The sequence below is a fragment of the Heptranchias perlo genome, chromosome 10 (genome assembly GCF_035084215.1).
Source record: "Heptranchias perlo isolate sHepPer1 chromosome 10, sHepPer1.hap1, whole genome shotgun sequence".
NCBI classification, from domain to species: Eukaryota; Metazoa; Chordata; class Chondrichthyes; order Hexanchiformes; family Hexanchidae; genus Heptranchias; species Heptranchias perlo.
In genome coordinates, this window is record NC_090334.1 from 4,688,115 (window position 1) to 4,706,505 (window position 18,391).

An 18,391-nucleotide genomic window follows, 5' to 3' on the forward strand; every position below is an offset into this window, starting at 1 on the left:
GGTGGAGCTGGTTGTCATGGAAGCGAACCCCATACCTGTAGGTGATGTCACTTAGAGGCAGCGTGTGGATGAGGTCTGTAGCATTGTGTTTTCAGGCTGGTGGGTCACGAGTTCTGTATTATTTCTTGCTTTAGTTGTTTCAGCTAATTTCTAATTTCTGCAGAAAGGAGAAACTGGAAGCCTCGTACCAGCTGCAGAAGTTCAACAGGACTGTTCGGGAGCTTCTGGACTGGGCACAGTGGATGAAAGCACTGATGGGAGAAGGGAGCCTGCCAAAGAGTAAGCAAGAGGCAGAGAGCATGATAGAGGAGCACCAAGAGAGAAAGGCAAGGACACAGCCCTGGGAACTTATCAAACTTTCTAAATGGGCATGACTACACAGCAAGTTGTTATGATCTGGAATGCGCTGCCTGAAAGGGTGATGGAAGCAGATTCAATCATGGCTTTCAAAAAGGAATTGGATAAATACTTGAAGTGAAAAATTTGCAGGGCTTCGGGGAAAGAGCGGGAGAATGGGACTAATTGGATTGCTCTTACAAAGAGCCGGCACGGGCTCGATGGGCCGAATGCTCTCCTTCTGTGCTGTAATTATTCTATGATTTTATGAACTGGGATCTAACACCCAGGCAGTTGCAGCTCTGGGCAACCTGGACTCAGCCAGGTTTAGTCTGGCTGTAACTCCCTTCCTTTAAGAGGAGCACCTTGTGCTTTATTAGCTATTGATTCTATCGCCCTGTGTACGTTCTTGTCCTTGAAGCCACCCTGTAAACCACGCATCGATTCCCAATAAATATGGAAATGCAAAATACTGCGGATGCTGGAAATCTGAAATAAAAATGGAAAATGCTGAAAAATGTTTCTAGCATTTCCTGTTTTCATCCCAATGAATTTGGGTCTACAGTGAAGGGGAAAGAGTTGGTGCAGGGACACTGCGAAAGGCCTTGTGAGTGACAGGAGACTCGGTTACTGTCGATGTCAAGACCGTGTGGAGAAGCAAATGAATAAAGCATAGAAAGTGTTGGGATACTTAGCCAGAAGAGGGGGTGGGAATGTACAGAGGTTGTGCTGGGGCTCGATGCTACACTGGCCACATCTCACTTGGACAGTTCTTGTGGCCCAGTTTCAAATGGTCCATTAGAGAGAGTGCAGAGAACAACAAAAATGATCCCAAGTGTAATGGGGATGAGCTATGAGGAAAGGTTAAAGGAGACTCAGTGGTGGTGAAGGTTTGGCCTTATTGGACGATACAACTGAGCCTGTGAGGGAGCATGATTTTCCATGTCCCGATCCTGAATTGTGATAATCTGGGCCTTTTGTGTTCACTTCATGGGGGTGTTAAGGGAGGGGGTGGAAGAGATGCTGAAACTCTGACAAAATGATCAGAGTGATGTACTGAAAGATTGCAGAAGTTGCTAACTTTTTTTTGTGTGTGTGTGTGTGTGTGTGTGTGTTTGTGCATGTCTGTGTGGGGATCTGTCTGCGTGTATGTCTGTTTGTATCTGTGTGTGTGTGTGTGTTTATCTGTATGTCTGTCTGTGTGTATGTCTATGTCTGTCTGTATGTCTGTGTATGTGTGTCTCTGTGTGCACGTGTCTGTGTCTGTCTCTGTGTGTGTGTATGTGTTTATCTGTATGTCTGTCTGTGTGTATGTCTATGTCTGTCTGTATGTCTGTGTATGTGTGTCTCTGTGTGCACGTGTCTGTGTCTGTGTCTGTCTCTGTGTGTGTGTGTGTGTGTGTGTGTGTGTGTGTGTTCGTGCGCCTCTCTGTTTATTTCTTAGGCTGAGATCCAGGCCAGAGGGGAGCGTTTCGATGCTGTCAAGAATGTTGCTGTTGAACTAGTGACAGCAGGACACTACGCATCGCTGGATATCAGGCAGTCCCTTTCCAAGGTGGAAGAGACCTGGACCACTCTAAATGAGGCCTGGCAGGACCTTAGCACCAGGCTGGCAGAGGCCTATGATCTGCAGGTACAGACAGGCGAGGAGAGGGTACACACCATGTACATACTGTCAAACAATTAATGAGTGTCTATTTTTGGCAGCACATTCCCAGTTACCTACTGGGAATTAGAGAGAACATAACTCAGATAGGAGGTCATATGACAAGTAAGTTGTTTAGAATTGCTCGGCCGCAGGCCCACACAGATGATTTGGACATGTCCAAAGCAACACCAAATGGCTCACTGGAGTGTTCATGAGCAATGTTCCAAGGAATGTAAAAAAGGCAACGTGATTCCCAGTGTCAAACCATACTGGGGAGCATGGATCAGGGGATGTTAAACCCGAGCTCCATGGGGACGTTAGGTCACAGGGCTCAATGTGGACATTGACTTGTAGGGCTCGATGTGGAGATTAAGTGGCAGGGCTCGATATGGAGATTAAGTGGCAGGGCTGGAGACAGTTTGTAGATCAGTCATTGACGCAGGTATAAAAGATGCTGTTCTCTCTGCCTCAGTTTGATACAGCTCTCTGTAAGCAGTGTGACAGTCTGACTGCTCTGAGAGTAAACCATGGCTGGTGTGTTGATGCTGTAATACAATGTGCTAAATCCCCTCACGCTGCAATGTGATCGGCATTCTCAAAATGTCTGCTGTGTACATACTGCTGGTGCAATTTGTTGGAACGCCGATTGGTGCGGTGGGTCTGCTGAGTTGCTGACTGTCTGGACCCAGCTCTACACCCAGTTCTGGACACAGTTTGTTCCCGGTCTCCACTGTGGGGTAGCGGGGTGGTGGTGCAGGGGTCAAAGGTCAGGTGCTTGGCAAAGGTGGCCAGTGGGACATCCTCCTCTGCTCAGCACATGAGCACTGGGTTCCTGGGTGTGAGTCGAGCCTCTGGTCTGGGCGGGAGTCTCTGAAGATGTGTGTTGCAGTATGATTTGGGGGTGGGCAGGGCATGACAATGATCTAAAAATACAAATAGTGCTCATGAGCTGCTGTCTAACTGCTCTGAATGTGCCCCTGTGTTCCTTGGTTGTTCGTGATGTGGTGAGACCCTTGTGTGTTGCAGATATTCTACGGCTACGTGGAACAGAGTGAGAGCTGGCTGAGCAGCAAGGAGGCATTCCTGGCCAACAAAGACCATGGGGTAGGTTTCCCACCAACAAATACCAACACTGAGGGATAGGACAAGAGACGGGGATTAGAGCCCAACACATAGTAAAGGAACGCACATAGCAACTTCGTGTAGCTGAACGGACAGACTGCAACACTGTACTTGTTACTTGCAGGTTTTGTGCTCATCTAGTCCTGAGGAATATAATATTTCCAATTCAGGCACCCACTGACCCATCAAACATTCCAGGGCAGGTACAGCACGGGTTAGATACAGAGTAAAGCTCCCCCTACATTGTCCCATCAAACACTCCCAGGGCAGGTACAGCACGGGTTAGATACAGAGTAAAGCTCCCTCTACACTGTCCCATCAAACACTCCCAGGGCAGGTACAGCACGGGTTGGATACAGAGTAAAGCTCCCTCTACACTGACCCAACAAACACTCCCAGGGCAGGTACAGCACGGGTTAGATACAGAGTAAAGCTCCCTCTACACTGTCCCATCAAACACTCCCAGGGCAGGTACAGCACGGGTTAGATACAGAGTAAAGCTCCCTCTACACTGTCCATCAAACACTCCCAGGGCAGGTACAGCACGGGTTAGATACAGAGTAAAGCTCCCTCTACACTGTCCCAACTGGTTGCCAGAGGCCCACCCTGAGTTTACCAATCCAGTCACCCTATGTTAGTGAGTGGAATTGACAATTTATTGCCACGTTGGGGGTGGATATGCATTTGCACCGATGCTTATTCAGAGTCGAATTGAAACTCCTCAAACTGATTTCATGGAGCCCCCTGCAGTCTGCAGAGAAATGAAATGAAATCGAGCCACAGAAGTGAAAGACCAGAGTCCGCTCCTGAGTGCCTGATTTTCTTCAGCTTTCTGAAAATCTGTTTTAACAATATGGTGAGTTGTCTTTGCTGCTGTGTTCCAGGATTCCCTGCCGAGCGTGGAAAGCTTGCAGCAAAAGCATGAACAATTTGAGAAAACAGTGGAGGCTCAGCTGGAGAAGGTGAACGTGATGGAGAGGTTCGCACTGCAGCTCAAGCAGAAGAAACATTCGGAATGTGCACAGATCACCGTCAAGTGCCAAGCAGTTCTACAGAGGTATAATGCAGCACTCGCCTTCTCATGCTGCTTTAAAAGCTCCTGTAAAGAATACACTGCAGAATATTACAATGTCCCTGTGCCAAATGTGGTGGTACCACATGTGTGGTACTGAGCCTCACAAGCCAGGCAGGCCCCAGGGACAATCCCGCCTCTGTGCTGAGTTAGCTGATCACCGTTCAGTCATCATGATTGGCCCCGGAGTCTGTGTCCAGGTAGCGTGGAGCAAAAGATCAGCCAGAATCCTTTATCCAGGGATTCATTATCCAGTGACCCATGTTGGAGAGTGCACGTGTGGGCATTCGATGATGGTAGGATCAAGCTCGGGCATGACTTCCCTCTCCTGTATTATCACAGGAACACAGGGTATCAAACAGTAGGGTATTATTACAGGATCACAGGGTATCAAACAGTGGGGTATTATTACAGGATCACAGGGTATCAAACAGTGAGGTATTATTACAGTGATGTGGAGATGCCGGTGATGGACTGGGGTGGACAAATGTAAGGAATCTTACAACACCAGGTTATAGTCCAACAAATTTATTTTAAAATCACAAGCTTTCGGAGATTATCTCCTTCGTCAGATGACGAAGGAGATAATCTCCGAAAGCTTGTGATTTTAAAATAAATTTGTTGGACTATAACCTGGTGACGTATTATTACAGGATCACAGGGTATCAAACAGTGGTGTATTATTACAGGATCACAGGGTATCAAACAGTGGGGTATTATTACAGGATCACAGGGTATCAAACAGTGGTGTATTATTACAGGATCACAGGGTATCAAACAGTGAGGTATTATTACAGGAACACAGGGTATCAAACAGTGGTGTATTTTTACAGGATCACAGGGTATCAAACAGTGGTGTATTATTACAGGATCACAGGGTATCAAACAGTGGGGTATTATTACAGGATCACAGGGTATCAAACAGTGGGGTATTATTACAGGATCACTGAGTATCAAACAGTGGGGTATTATTACAGGATCACGGAGTAACAAACAGTGGGGTATTATTACAGGATCACAGGGTATCAAACAGTGGTGTATTATTACAGGATCACAGGGTATCAAACAGTGAGGTATTATTACAGGATCACAGGGTATCAAACAGTGAGGTATTATTACAGGATCACAGGGTATCAAACAGTGGTGTATTATTACAGGATCACAGGGTATCAAACAGTGGTGTATTATTACAGGATCACAGGGTATCAAACAGTGGGGTATTATTACAGGATCACAGGGTATCAAACAGTGGTGTATTATTACAGGATCACAGGGTATCAAACAGTGGGGTATTATCATAGGATCACGGTATCAAACAGTAGGGTATTATTACAGGAACACAGGGTATCAAACAGTGGGGTATTATTACAGGATCATAGGGTATCAAACAGTGGGGTATTATTACAGGATCACAGAGTATCAAACAGTGGGGTATCATTACAGGATCACAAGGTATCAAACTGTGGGGTATTATTGCAGGATCACAGGGTTTCAAACAGTTGGGTATTATTACAGGATCACGGGGTATCAAACCATGGGGTATTATTACAGGATCACAGGGTATCAAACAGTGGGGTATTATCATAGGATAACAGGGTATCAACCAGTGGGGTATTATTACAGGATCACAGGGTATCAAACAGTGAGGTATTATTACAGGATCACAGGGTATCAAACTGTGAGGTATTATTACAGGATCACAGGGTATCAACAGTGGGGTATTATTACTGGATCACAGGGTATCAACAGTGGTGTATTATTACAGAATCACAGGGTATCAAACAGTGGGGTATTATTACAAGATCACAGGGTGTCAAACTGTGGGGTATTATTACAGGATCACGGAGTATCAATCAGTGGGATAGGAAAATGGGAACAGGAGACGGACATTTAGCCCCTCGAGCCTGTTCCACCATTCAGTTAGATCATTGCTGATCTGTATCTTAACTTCATTTTCCCGCCTTGGTTCCATATTCCTTAATACCCCTGCCGAACAAAAATCTATCAATCTCAGTTTTGCAATTTTCAGTTGACCCCCGAGAGGAGAGAGTTCCAGATTTCCACTGCCCTTTGTGTGAAGAAATGCTTCCTGACATCACCCCTGAATGGCTTAGCTCTAATTTTAAGGTTATGCCCCCTTGTTGTGGACTCCCCCATCAGAGGAAATATTTTCTCTCTATCTATCCTATCAAATCCTTTAATCATCTTAAATACCTAATTAGATCACCTCTGAATCTTGTATACTCAAGAGAATACAAGCCTCGTCCATGCAATCTTTCCTCATAATCTAACCCTTTTATCCCCGGTAACATTCTAGTTAACGGTTATGATATAGTTGTGATTACGGAGACATGGCTGCAGGGTGACCAAGGATGGGAACTGAACATCCAGGGGTATTCAATATTTAAGAAGAACAGGCAAAAAGGGAAAGGAGGTGGGCAGCGTTGTTAGTAAAGGAGGAAATCAATGCAATAGTGAGGAAGGATATTGGCTCGGAAAATCACAATGTGGAATCTGTATGGGTGGAGCTAAGAAACACCAAGGGGCAGAAAACATTGGTGGGGGTTGTCTATAGGCCCTCTGACAGTAGTGGAGATGTAGGGGAGGGCATTAAACAGGAAATTAGGGATGCATGCAAGAAGGGTACAACTATAATCATGGGTGACTTTAATCTACATATAGCTGGTCAAACCAAATTAGCAGTAATACTATGGGGGAGGAATTCCTGGAGTGTACACGTGATGGTTTTCTAGACCAATACGTTGAGGAACCAACTAGAGAACAGGCGATCCTAGACTGGGTATTGTGCAATGAGAAAGGATTAATTAACAATCTTGTTGTGCGGGGTCCCTGAGGGAAGAGTGACCATAACATGATAGAATTCCTCATTAAGATGGAGGGTGAAGTAGTTAAAACCGAAACTAGGGTCCTGAATCTAAATAAAGGAAATTACGAAAGTATGAGGTGCGAGTTGGCTATGATAGATTGGGGAATTTTACTAAAAGGGATGACAGTGGATAGGCAATGGCTAATATTTAAAGAACGTGTGCAGGAATTACAACAATTATTCATTCCTGTCTGGCGCAAAAATAAAACAGGAAAGATGGCTCAACCGTGGCTTACAAAAGAAATTAGGGATTGTATTAGATCCAAAGAGGAATCATATAAAATTGCCAGAAAAAGTGGCAGGCCTGAGGATTGAGAGCAGTTCAGAATTCAGCAAAGGAGGACAAAGAGATTGATTAAGAGGGGAAAAATAGAGTATGAGAGTAAACTAGCAGAGAACATAGAAACTGACTGTAAAAGCTTCTATAAATATGTCAAGAGAAAAAGATTAGTGAAGACAAATGTAGGTCCCTTACAGTCAGAAATGGGGGAAATTATAATGGGGAACAAAGAAATGGCAGAACAATTAAACACATACTTTGGTTCTGTCTTCACAAAGGAGGACACAAATAACCTGCTAGAAATGTTAGGGAACCAAGGGTCAAGTGAGAGGGAGGAACTGAAGGAAACCAGTATTAGTAAAAATTAGTGCGAGGGAAATTAATGGGGCGAAGGGCTGACAATTCCCCAGGACCTGATAATCTACATCCCAGAGTACTAAAGGAAGTGGCCCTGGAAATAGTGGATGCATTGGTGATCATCTTCCAAAATTCTATAGATTATGGAACAGTTCCTACAGATTGGAGGGTGGCAAATGTAACCCCACTATTTAAAAAAGGAGGGAGAGAGAAAACAGGGAATTACAGACCAGTTAGCCTAACATCAGTAGTGAGGAAAACGCTAGAGTCTATTACAAAAGATGTGATAACAGAACACTTGGAAGGCATTAACGGGATTGGACAAAGTCAGCATGGGTTTATGAAAGGGAAATCATGCTTAACAAATCTACTGGAGTTTTTTGAGGATGTAACTAGTAGAATAGATGGGGGAGAACCAGTGGATGTGGTGTACTTGGATTTTCAGAAGGCTTTTGATAAGGTCCCACACATGAGGTTAGTGTGCAACATTAAAGCACATGGGATTGGGGGGAATATATTAGCATGGATTGAGAATTAGTTGACAGACAGGAAACAGAGAGTAGGAATAAACGGGTCTTTTTCCACGTGGCAGGCAGTGACTAGTGGGGTACCACAGGGATCAGTGCTTGGGCCCCAGCTATTCACAATATATATCAATGATTTGGATGAGGGAACTAAATGTAACATTTCCAAGTTTGCAGACAACACAAAGCTGGGGTGGAATGTGAGCTGTGAGGAGGATACAAAGAAGCTCCAATGTGATTTAGACAAGTTGGGCGAGTGGGCAGGAACATGGCAGATGCAGTATAACGTGAATAAATGTGAAGTTATCCACTTTGGTTATAAAAACAGAAAGGCAGATTATTATCTGAATGGTGATAGATTGGGAAAAGGGGAGGTGCAACGAGACCTGGGTGTCCTTGTACACCAGTCGCTGAAAGCGAGCATTCAGGTGCAGCAAGCAGTTAGGAAGGCGAACGTTATGTTGGCCTTCATTGCAAAAGGATTTGAGTACAGGAGCAGGGATGTCTTACTGCAGTTATACAGGGCCTTGGTGAGACCACATCTGGAGTATTGTACAGTTTTGATCTCCTTATCTGAGGAAGGATGTCCTTGCCATGGAGGGAATGCAATGAAGGTTTACCAGACTGATTCCTGGGATGGCAGGACTGACGTATGAGGAGAGATTGGGTCGACTAGGCCTATATTCACTAGAGTTTAGAAGAATGAGAGGTGATCTCATCGAAACATATAAAATTCTAACAGGACGAGACAGTCGAGATGCAGGGAGGATGTTCCCGATGGCTGGGGAGTCCAGAACCAGGGGTCACAGTCTCAGGATACAGGGTAGGACATTTAGAACCGAGATGAAAAATTTCTTCACTCAGAGGGTGGTGAACCTGTGGAATTCTCTACACAGAAGCAGTGGAGGCCAAGTCATTAGATGTATTCAAGAAGGAGATAGATATATTTCTTAATGCCAAAGGGACCAAGGAATATGGGGAAAAAGCGGGAACAGGGTACTGAGTTAGACGATCAGCCATGATCATTTTGAACGGCGGAGCAGGCCGGAAGGGTCGAATGGCCTACTCTTGCTCCTATTTTCTATGTTTCTATGTTTCTAGTGAGTGCGCTACACCCTCTCCAAGGCCCATATATCCTTCCTGAGGTGCAGTGCCCAGAACTGAATGCAGTTCTCCAGATGTGGTCTAACCAGAACTTTATATAACTATAACATAACTTCCACCCCCAATGCATTCCAGCCCCCTTTGGATAAAGGCTAACATTCCATTGGCCTTTTTAATTTCTTTTACCGCCTGTTCATTTTTCATTGATCTCTACTTCAACTCCTAACTCTCTCTGCTGTTCCACAGTTCCTAGCTTCTCACCATTTAGAAAATACTCTGATCTATATTTCTTAGGTCCAAAGTGGATGATCCCACAGTTCCCCACATTGATCTCCACCTGGCAGAGTTTTGTCCACTCACTGAATCTATGCAACTTAATCCGTTTGCAACTTTCTACTTCTATCTACGCTATTTACTATGCCACCTAACTTAGTGTCGTCAGCAAACTTTGATGTATGGCTCTCGATTCCTTCATCTAAGCCATTGATAAATATTGTGAAAAGCTGAGGCCCCAGTACAGATCCCTGGGGGACACCACCAGTTACATCCTGCCAATTTGAGTATATACCATTATCCCTACTCTCTGTCTCCTATCTCCCAACCAATACCCTACCCATGTCAATAGGTTGCCACCATTCCATTCGCTTTCATTTTTGCTCCCGGTCTCTTGGTGTTGGAACTGATCGGCAAAAAGTTTGCAGAACATTCCCTCTGGAGATGAAATGAGTTTTGTAGAGTCCATGATGGAGTGTGATGGCTGTGTGTCTGACAGTCTCTATGACCTGTCCTCGTTCCATTCTCATAACCTTTCCATCGGTTGTGTCCGGCTGCTGACACTTTCAGTGCACTTACATCCGACACCATCTACCTTTTTATTGTCTTTATCACTTAGAAAACAGAAGTTACTGGAAAACTGTGAACATCACAGGAAGATCCTGGATCAGTGTAAACAGCTGCAACTGTTCCTGAGAAGCACCTACGAGGTAAAGAGGCACCACCCTGAACACCTGTACAACCCCCAGATAGCGCTAATAAACCGGGTAACACCAGATACTGTTAATAAACTGGGTAACACCAGATACTGTTAATAAACTGGGTAACACCAGATACTGTTAATAAACTGGGTAACACCAGATACTGTTAACAAACCGGGTAACACCAGATACTGTTAACAAACCGGGTAACACCAGATACTGTTAATAAACTGGGTAACACCAGATACTGATAATAAACCGGGCAACATCAGATACTGTTAATAAACCGGGTAACACCAGATACTGTTAATAAACTGGGTAACACCTGATACTGATAATAAACCGGGCAACATCAGATACTGTTAATAAACTGGGTAACACCAGATACTGATAATAAACTGGGTAACACCAGATAATGTTAATAAACCAGGTAACACCAGATACTGTTAATAAACCGGGTAACACCAGATACTGTTAATAAACCAGGTAACACCAGATACTGTTAATAAACTGGGTAACACCAGATACTGTTAATAAACTGGGTAACACCAGATACTGTTAATAAACCAGGTAACACCAGATACTGTTAATAAACTGGGTAACACCAGATACTGATAATAAACCAGGTAACACCAGATACTGTTAATAAACTGGGAAACACCAGATACTGTTAATAAACCGGGTAACACCAGATACTGTTAATAAACTGGGTAACACCAGATACTGTTAATAAACCGGGTAACACCAGATACTGTTAATAAACTGGGTAACACCAGATACTGTTAATAAACTGGGTAACACCAGATACTGTTAATAAACTGGGTAACACCAGATACTGTTAATAAACTGGGTAACACCAGATACTGATAATAAACCAGGTAACACCAGATACTGTTAATAAACCGGGTAACACCAGATACTGTTAATAAACCGGGTAACACCAGATACTGTTAATAAACTGGGTAACACCAGATACTGATAATAAACCGGGTAACACCAGATACTGTTAATAAACCAGGTAACACCAGATACTGTTAATAAACCAGGTAACACCAGATACTGTTAATAAACTGGGTAACACCAGATACTGTTAATAAACCAGGTAACACCAGATACTGTTAATAAACCAGGTAACACCAGATACTGTTAATAAACTGGGTAACACCAGATACTGATAATAAACTGGGTAACACCAGATACTGATAATAAACCGGGTCACACCAGATACTGTTAATAAACTGGGTAACACCAGATACTGTTAATAAACCGGGTAACACCAGATACTGTTAACAAACCGGGTAACACCAGATACTGTAAATAAACCAGGTAACACTAGATACTGTTAATAAACCAGGTAACACCAGATACTGTTTATAAACCAGGTAACACCAGATACTGTTAATAAACCGGGCAACACCAGATACTGCTTCTAAACCGGGTAACACCAGATACTGTTTATAAACCGGGTAACACCAGATACTATTAACAAACCGGGTAACACCAGATACTGTTAATAAACCATGTAACACCAGATATTGTTTATAAACCGGGTAACACCAGATACTGTTTATAAACCGGGTAACACCAGTTACTATTAACAAACCGGGTAACACCAGATATTGTTTATAAACCATGTAACACCAGATATTGTTTATAAACCGGGTAACACCAGATACTGTTTATAAACCATGTAACACCAGATATTGTTTATAAACCGTGTAACACCAGATACTGTTTATAAACCAGGTAACACCAGATACTGTTAATAAACTGGGTAACACCAGATACTGTTTATAAACCGGGTAACACCAGATACTGTTAATAAACCGGGTAACACCAGATACTGTTAATAAACCAGGTAACACCAGATATTGTTTATAAACCGTGTAACACCAGATACTGTTAATAAACAGGGTAACACCAGATACTGTTTATAAACCAGGTAACACCAGATACTGTTAACAAACAGGGTAACACCAGATACTGTTTATAAACCAGGTAACACCAGATACTGTTAATAAACCGGGTAACACCAGACACTGTTAATAAACCAGGTAACACCAGACACTGTTAATAAACCAGGTAACACCAGATACTGTTAATAAACTGGGTAACACCAGATACTGTTAATAAACCGGGTAACACCAGATACTGTTAATAAACCGGGTAACACCAGATACTGTTCATAAACCGGGTAACACCAGATACTGTTAATAAACCAGGTAACACCAGATACTGTTAATAAACCAGGTAACACCAGATACTGTTAATAAACCGGGTAACACCAGATACTGTTAATAAACCAGGTAACACCAGATACTGTTTATAAACTGGGTAACACCAGATACTGATAATAAACCAGGTAACACCAGATACTGTTAATAAACAGGGCAACATCAGATACTGTTAATAAACCAGGTAACACCAGATACTGTTAATAAACTGGGTAACACCAGATACTGATAATAAACTGGGTAACACCAGATACTGATAATAAACCAGGTAACACCAGATACTGTTAATAAACCGGGTAACACCAGATACTGTTAATAAACCAGGTAACACCAGATACTGTTAATAAACCGGGTAACACCAGATACTGTTAATAAACCGGGTAACACCAGATACTGTTAATAAACCAGGTAACACCAGATACTGATAATAAACTGGGTAACACCAGATACTGTTAATAAACCGGGTAACACCAGATACTGTTAACAAACCGGGTAACACCAGATACTGTTAATAAACCGGGTAACACCAGATACTGTTAATAAACTGGGTAACACCAGATACTGTTAATAAACCGGGTAACACCAGATACTGTTAATAAACCGGGTAACACCAGATACTGTTAACAAACCGGGTAACACCAGATACTGTTAATAAACCGGGTAACACCAGATACTGATAATAAACCGGGCAACATCAGATACTGTTAATAAACCGGGTAACACCAGATACTGTTAATAAACTGGGTAACACCAGATACTGATAATAAACCAGGTAACACCAGATACTGTTAATAAACTGGGTAACACCAGATACTGATAATAAACCAGGTAAGACCAGATACTGTTAATAAACTGGGTAACACCAGATACTGATAATAAACCAGGTAACACCAGATACTGTTAATAAACTGGGTAACACCAGATACTGTTAATAAACCAGGTAACACCAGATACTGTTAATAAACTGGGTAACACCAGATACTGTTAATAAACCGGGTAACACCAGATACTGTTAACAAACCGGGTAACACCAGATACTGTTAACAAACCGGGTAACACCAGATACTGTTAACAAACCGGGTAACACCAGATACTGTTAACCATCCGGGTAACACCAGATACTGTTAACAAACCGGGTAACACCAGATACTGTTAATAAACCGGGTAACACCAGACACTGTTAATAAACCGGGTAACACCAGATACTGTTAATAAACTGGGTAACACCAGATACTGTTAATAAACCGGGTAACACCAGATACTGTAAATAAACCAGGTAACACCAGATATTGTTTATAAACCAGGTAACACCAGATACTGTTAATAAACCAGGTAACACCAGATACTGTTAATAAACTGGGTAACACCAGATATTGTTTATAAACCAGGTAACACCAGATACTGTTAATAAACCGGGTAACACCAGATACTGTTAATAAACCAGGTAACACCAGATATTGTTTATAAACCGTGTAACACCAGATACTGTTAATAAACAGGGTAACACCAGATACTGTTTATAAACCAGGTAACACCAGATACTGTTAATAAACTGGGTAACACCAGATACTGTTAATAAACCGGGTAACACCAGACACTGTTAATAAACCAGGTAACACCAGATACTGTTAATAAACCGGGTAACACCAGATACTGTTAATAAACCAGGTAACACCAGATACTGTTCATAAACCGGGTAACACCAGATACTGTTAATAAACCAGGTAACACCAGATACTGTTAATAAACCAGGTAACACCAGATACTGTTAATAAACCGGGTAACACCAGATTCTGTTAATAAACAGGGCAACACCAGATACTGTTAATAAACCAGGTAACACCAGATACTGTTAATAAACCGGGTAACACCAGATTCTGTTAATAAACAGGGCAACACCAGATACTGTTAATAAACCAGGTAACACCAGATACTGTTAATAAACTGGGTAACACCAGACACTGTTAATAAACCAGGTAACACCAGATACTGTTAATAAACCAGGTAACACCAGACACTGTTAATAAACCGGGTAACACCAGATACTGTTAATAAACCGGGTAACACCAGATACTGTTAATAAACCAGGTAACACCAGACACTGTTAATAAACCAGGTAACACCAGATACTGTTAATAAACCGGGTAACACCAGATACTGTTAATAAACCAGGTAACACCAGACACTGTTAATAAACCGGGTAACACCAGATACTGTTTATAAACCAGGTAACACCAGATACTGTTTATAAACCGGGTAACACCAGATACTGTTAATAAACCAGGTAACACCAGATACTGTAAATAAACAGGGTAACACCAGATACTGTTTATAAACCAGGTAACACCAGATACTGTTAATAAACCGGGTAACACCAGATACTGCTTCTAAACCGGGTAACACCAGATACTGTTAATAAACCGGGTAACACCAGATACTGTTAATAAACCGGGTAACACCAGATACTGTTTATAAACCAGGTAACACCAGATACTGTTTATAAACCGGGTAACACCAGATACTATTAACAAACCGGGTAACACCAGATACTGTTAATAAACCATGTAACACCAGATATTGTTTATAAACCGGGTAACACCAGTTACTATTAACAAACAGGGTAACACCAGATTTTGTTTATAAACCATGTAACACCAGATATTGTTTATAAACCATGTAACACCAGATATTGTTTATAAACCGGGTAACACCAGATACTGTTAAAAAACCAGGTAACACCAGATACTGTTAATAAACTGGGTAACACCAGATACTGTTTATAAACCAGGTAACACCAGATACTGTTAATAAACCGGGTAACACCAGATACTGTTAATAAACCAGGTAACACCAGATATTGTTTATAAACCGTGTAACACCAGATACTGTTAATAAACAGGGTAACACCAGATACTGTTTATAAACCAGGTAACACCAGATACTGTTAATAAACAGGGTAACACCAGATACTGTTTATAAACCAGGTAACACCAGATACTGTTAATAAACTGGGTAACACCAGACACTGTTAATAAACCAGGTAACACCAGATGCTGTTAATAAACTGGGTAACACCAGATACTGTTAATAAACCGGGTAACACCAGATACTGTTAATAAACCGGGTAACACCAGATACTGTTCATAAACCGGGTAACACCAGATACTGTTAATAAACCAGGTAACACCAGACACTGTTAATAAACCAGGTAACACCAGATACTGTTCATAAACCGGGTAACACCAGATACTGTTAATAAACCAGGTAACACCAGATACTGTTAATAAACCAGGTAACACCAGATACTGTTAATAAACCGGGTAACACCAGATACTGTTAATAAACCAGGTAACACCAGATACTGTTTATAAACTGGGTAACACCAGATACTGATAATAAACCAGGTAACACCAGATACTGTTAATAAACAGGGCAACATCAGATACTGTTAATAAACCAGGTAACACCAGATACTGTTAATAAACTGGGTAACACCAGATACTGATAATAAACTGGGTAACACCAGATACTGATAATAAACCAGGTAACACCAGATACTGTTAATAAACCGGGTAACACCAGATACTGGGAATAAACCAGGTAACACCAGATACTGTTAATAAACCGGGTAACACCAGATACTGTTAATAAACCGGGTAACACCAGATACTGATAATAAACTGGGTAACACCAGATACTGTTAATAAACCGGGTAACACCAGATACTGTTAACAAACCGGGTAACACCAGATACTGTTAATAAACCGGGTAACACCAGATACTGTTAATAAACTGGGTAACACCAGATACTGTTAATAAACCGGGTAACACCAGATACTGTTAACAAACCGGGTAACACCAGATACTGTTAATAAACCGGGTAACACCAGATACTGATAATAAACCGGGCAACATCAGATACTGTTAATAAACCGGGTAACACCAGATACTGTTAATAAACTGGGTAACACCAGATACTGATAATAAACCAGGTAACACCAGATACTGTTAATAAACTGGGTAACACCAGATACTGATAATAAACCAGGTAAGACCAGATACTGTTAATAAACTGGGTAACACCAGATACTGATAATAAACCAGGTAACACCAGATACTGTTAATAAACTGGGTAACACCAGATACTGTTAATAAACCAGGTAACACCAGATACTGTTAATAAACTGGGTAACACCAGATACTGTTAATAAACCGGGTAACACCAGATACTGTTAACAAACCGGGTAACACCAGATACTGTTAACAAACCGGGTAACACCAGATACTGTTAACAAACCGGGTAACACCAGATACTGTTAACCATCCGGGTAACACCAGATACTGTTAACAAACCGGGTAACACCAGATACTGTTAATAAACCGGGTAACACCAGATACTGTTAATAAACTGGGTAACACCAGATACTGTTAATAAACCGGGTAACACCAGATACTGTAAATAAACCAGGTAACACCAGATATTGTTTATAAACCAGGTAACACCAGATACTGTTAATAAACCAGGTAACACCAGATACTGTTAATAAACTGGGTAACACCAGATATTGTTTATAAACCAGGTAACACCAGATACTGTTAATAAACCGGGTAACACCAGATACTGTTAATAAACCAGGTAACACCAGATATTGTTTATAAACCGTGTAACACCAGATACTGTTAATAAACAGGGTAACACCAGATACTGTTTATAAACCAGGTAACACCAGATACTGTTAATAAACTGGGTAACACCAGATACTGTTAATAAACCGGGTAACACCAGACACTGTTAATAAACCAGGTAACACCAGATACTGTTAATAAACCGGGTAACACCAGATACTGTTAATAAACCAGGTAACACCAGATACTGTTCATAAACCGGGTAACACCAGATACTGTTAATAAACCAGGTAACACCAGATACTGTTAATAAACCAGGTAACACCAGATACTGTTAATAAACCGGGTAACACCAGATTCTGTTAATAAACAGGGCAACACCAGATACTGTTAATAAACCAGGTAACACCAGATACTGTTAATAAACTGGGTAACACCAGACACTGTTAATAAACCAGGTAACACCAGATACTGTTAATAAACCAGGTAACACCAGACACTGTTAATAAACCGGGTAACACCAGATACTGTTAATAAACCGGGTAACACCAGATACTGTTAATAAACCAGGTAACACCAGACACTGTTAATAAACCAGGTAACACCAGATACTGTTAATAAACCGGGTAACACCAGATACTGTTAATAAACCAGGTAACACCAGACACTGTTAATAAACCGGGTAACACCAGATACTGTTTATAAACCAGGTAACACCAGATACTGTTTATAAACCGGGTAACACCAGATACTGTTAATAAACCAGGTAACACCAGATACTGTAAATAAACAGGGTAACACCAGATACTGTTTATAAACCAGGTAACACCAGATACTGTTAATAAACCGGGTAACACCAGATACTGCTTCTAAACCGGGTAACACCAGATACTGTTAATAAACCGGGTAACACCAGATACTGTTAATAAACCGGGTAACACCAGATACTGTTTATAAACCAGGTAACACCAGATACTGTTTATAAACCGGGTAACACCAGATACTATTAACAAACCGGGTAACACCAGATACTGTTAATAAACCATGTAACACCAGATATTGTTTATAAACCGGGTAACACCAGTTACTATTAACAAACAGGGTAACACCAGATTTTGTTTATAAACCATGTAACACCAGATATTGTTTATAAACCATGTAACACCAGATATTGTTTATAAACCGGGTAACACCAGATACTGTTAAAAAACCAGGTAACACCAGATA

The 18,391-nt window shown here is 41.6% G+C and overlaps 1 protein-coding gene across 1 annotated transcript in view; it reads left to right on the forward strand.

Moving 5' to 3' along the window:
- The window catches only part of sptbn5 (spectrin, beta, non-erythrocytic 5), a 394,215-nt gene that overhangs the window by 250,776 nt on the left and 125,048 nt on the right, over window positions 1-18,391 (forward strand). The window contains exons 46-50 of the mRNA XM_067991151.1: window positions 164-326; window positions 1,781-1,969; window positions 3,011-3,088; window positions 3,991-4,163; window positions 10,223-10,313. Of these exons, the coding sequence (XP_067847252.1) occupies window positions 164-326; window positions 1,781-1,969; window positions 3,011-3,088; window positions 3,991-4,163; window positions 10,223-10,313 (694 nt within the window). The remainder of the gene's footprint in view (window positions 1-163; window positions 327-1,780; window positions 1,970-3,010; window positions 3,089-3,990; window positions 4,164-10,222; window positions 10,314-18,391) is intronic.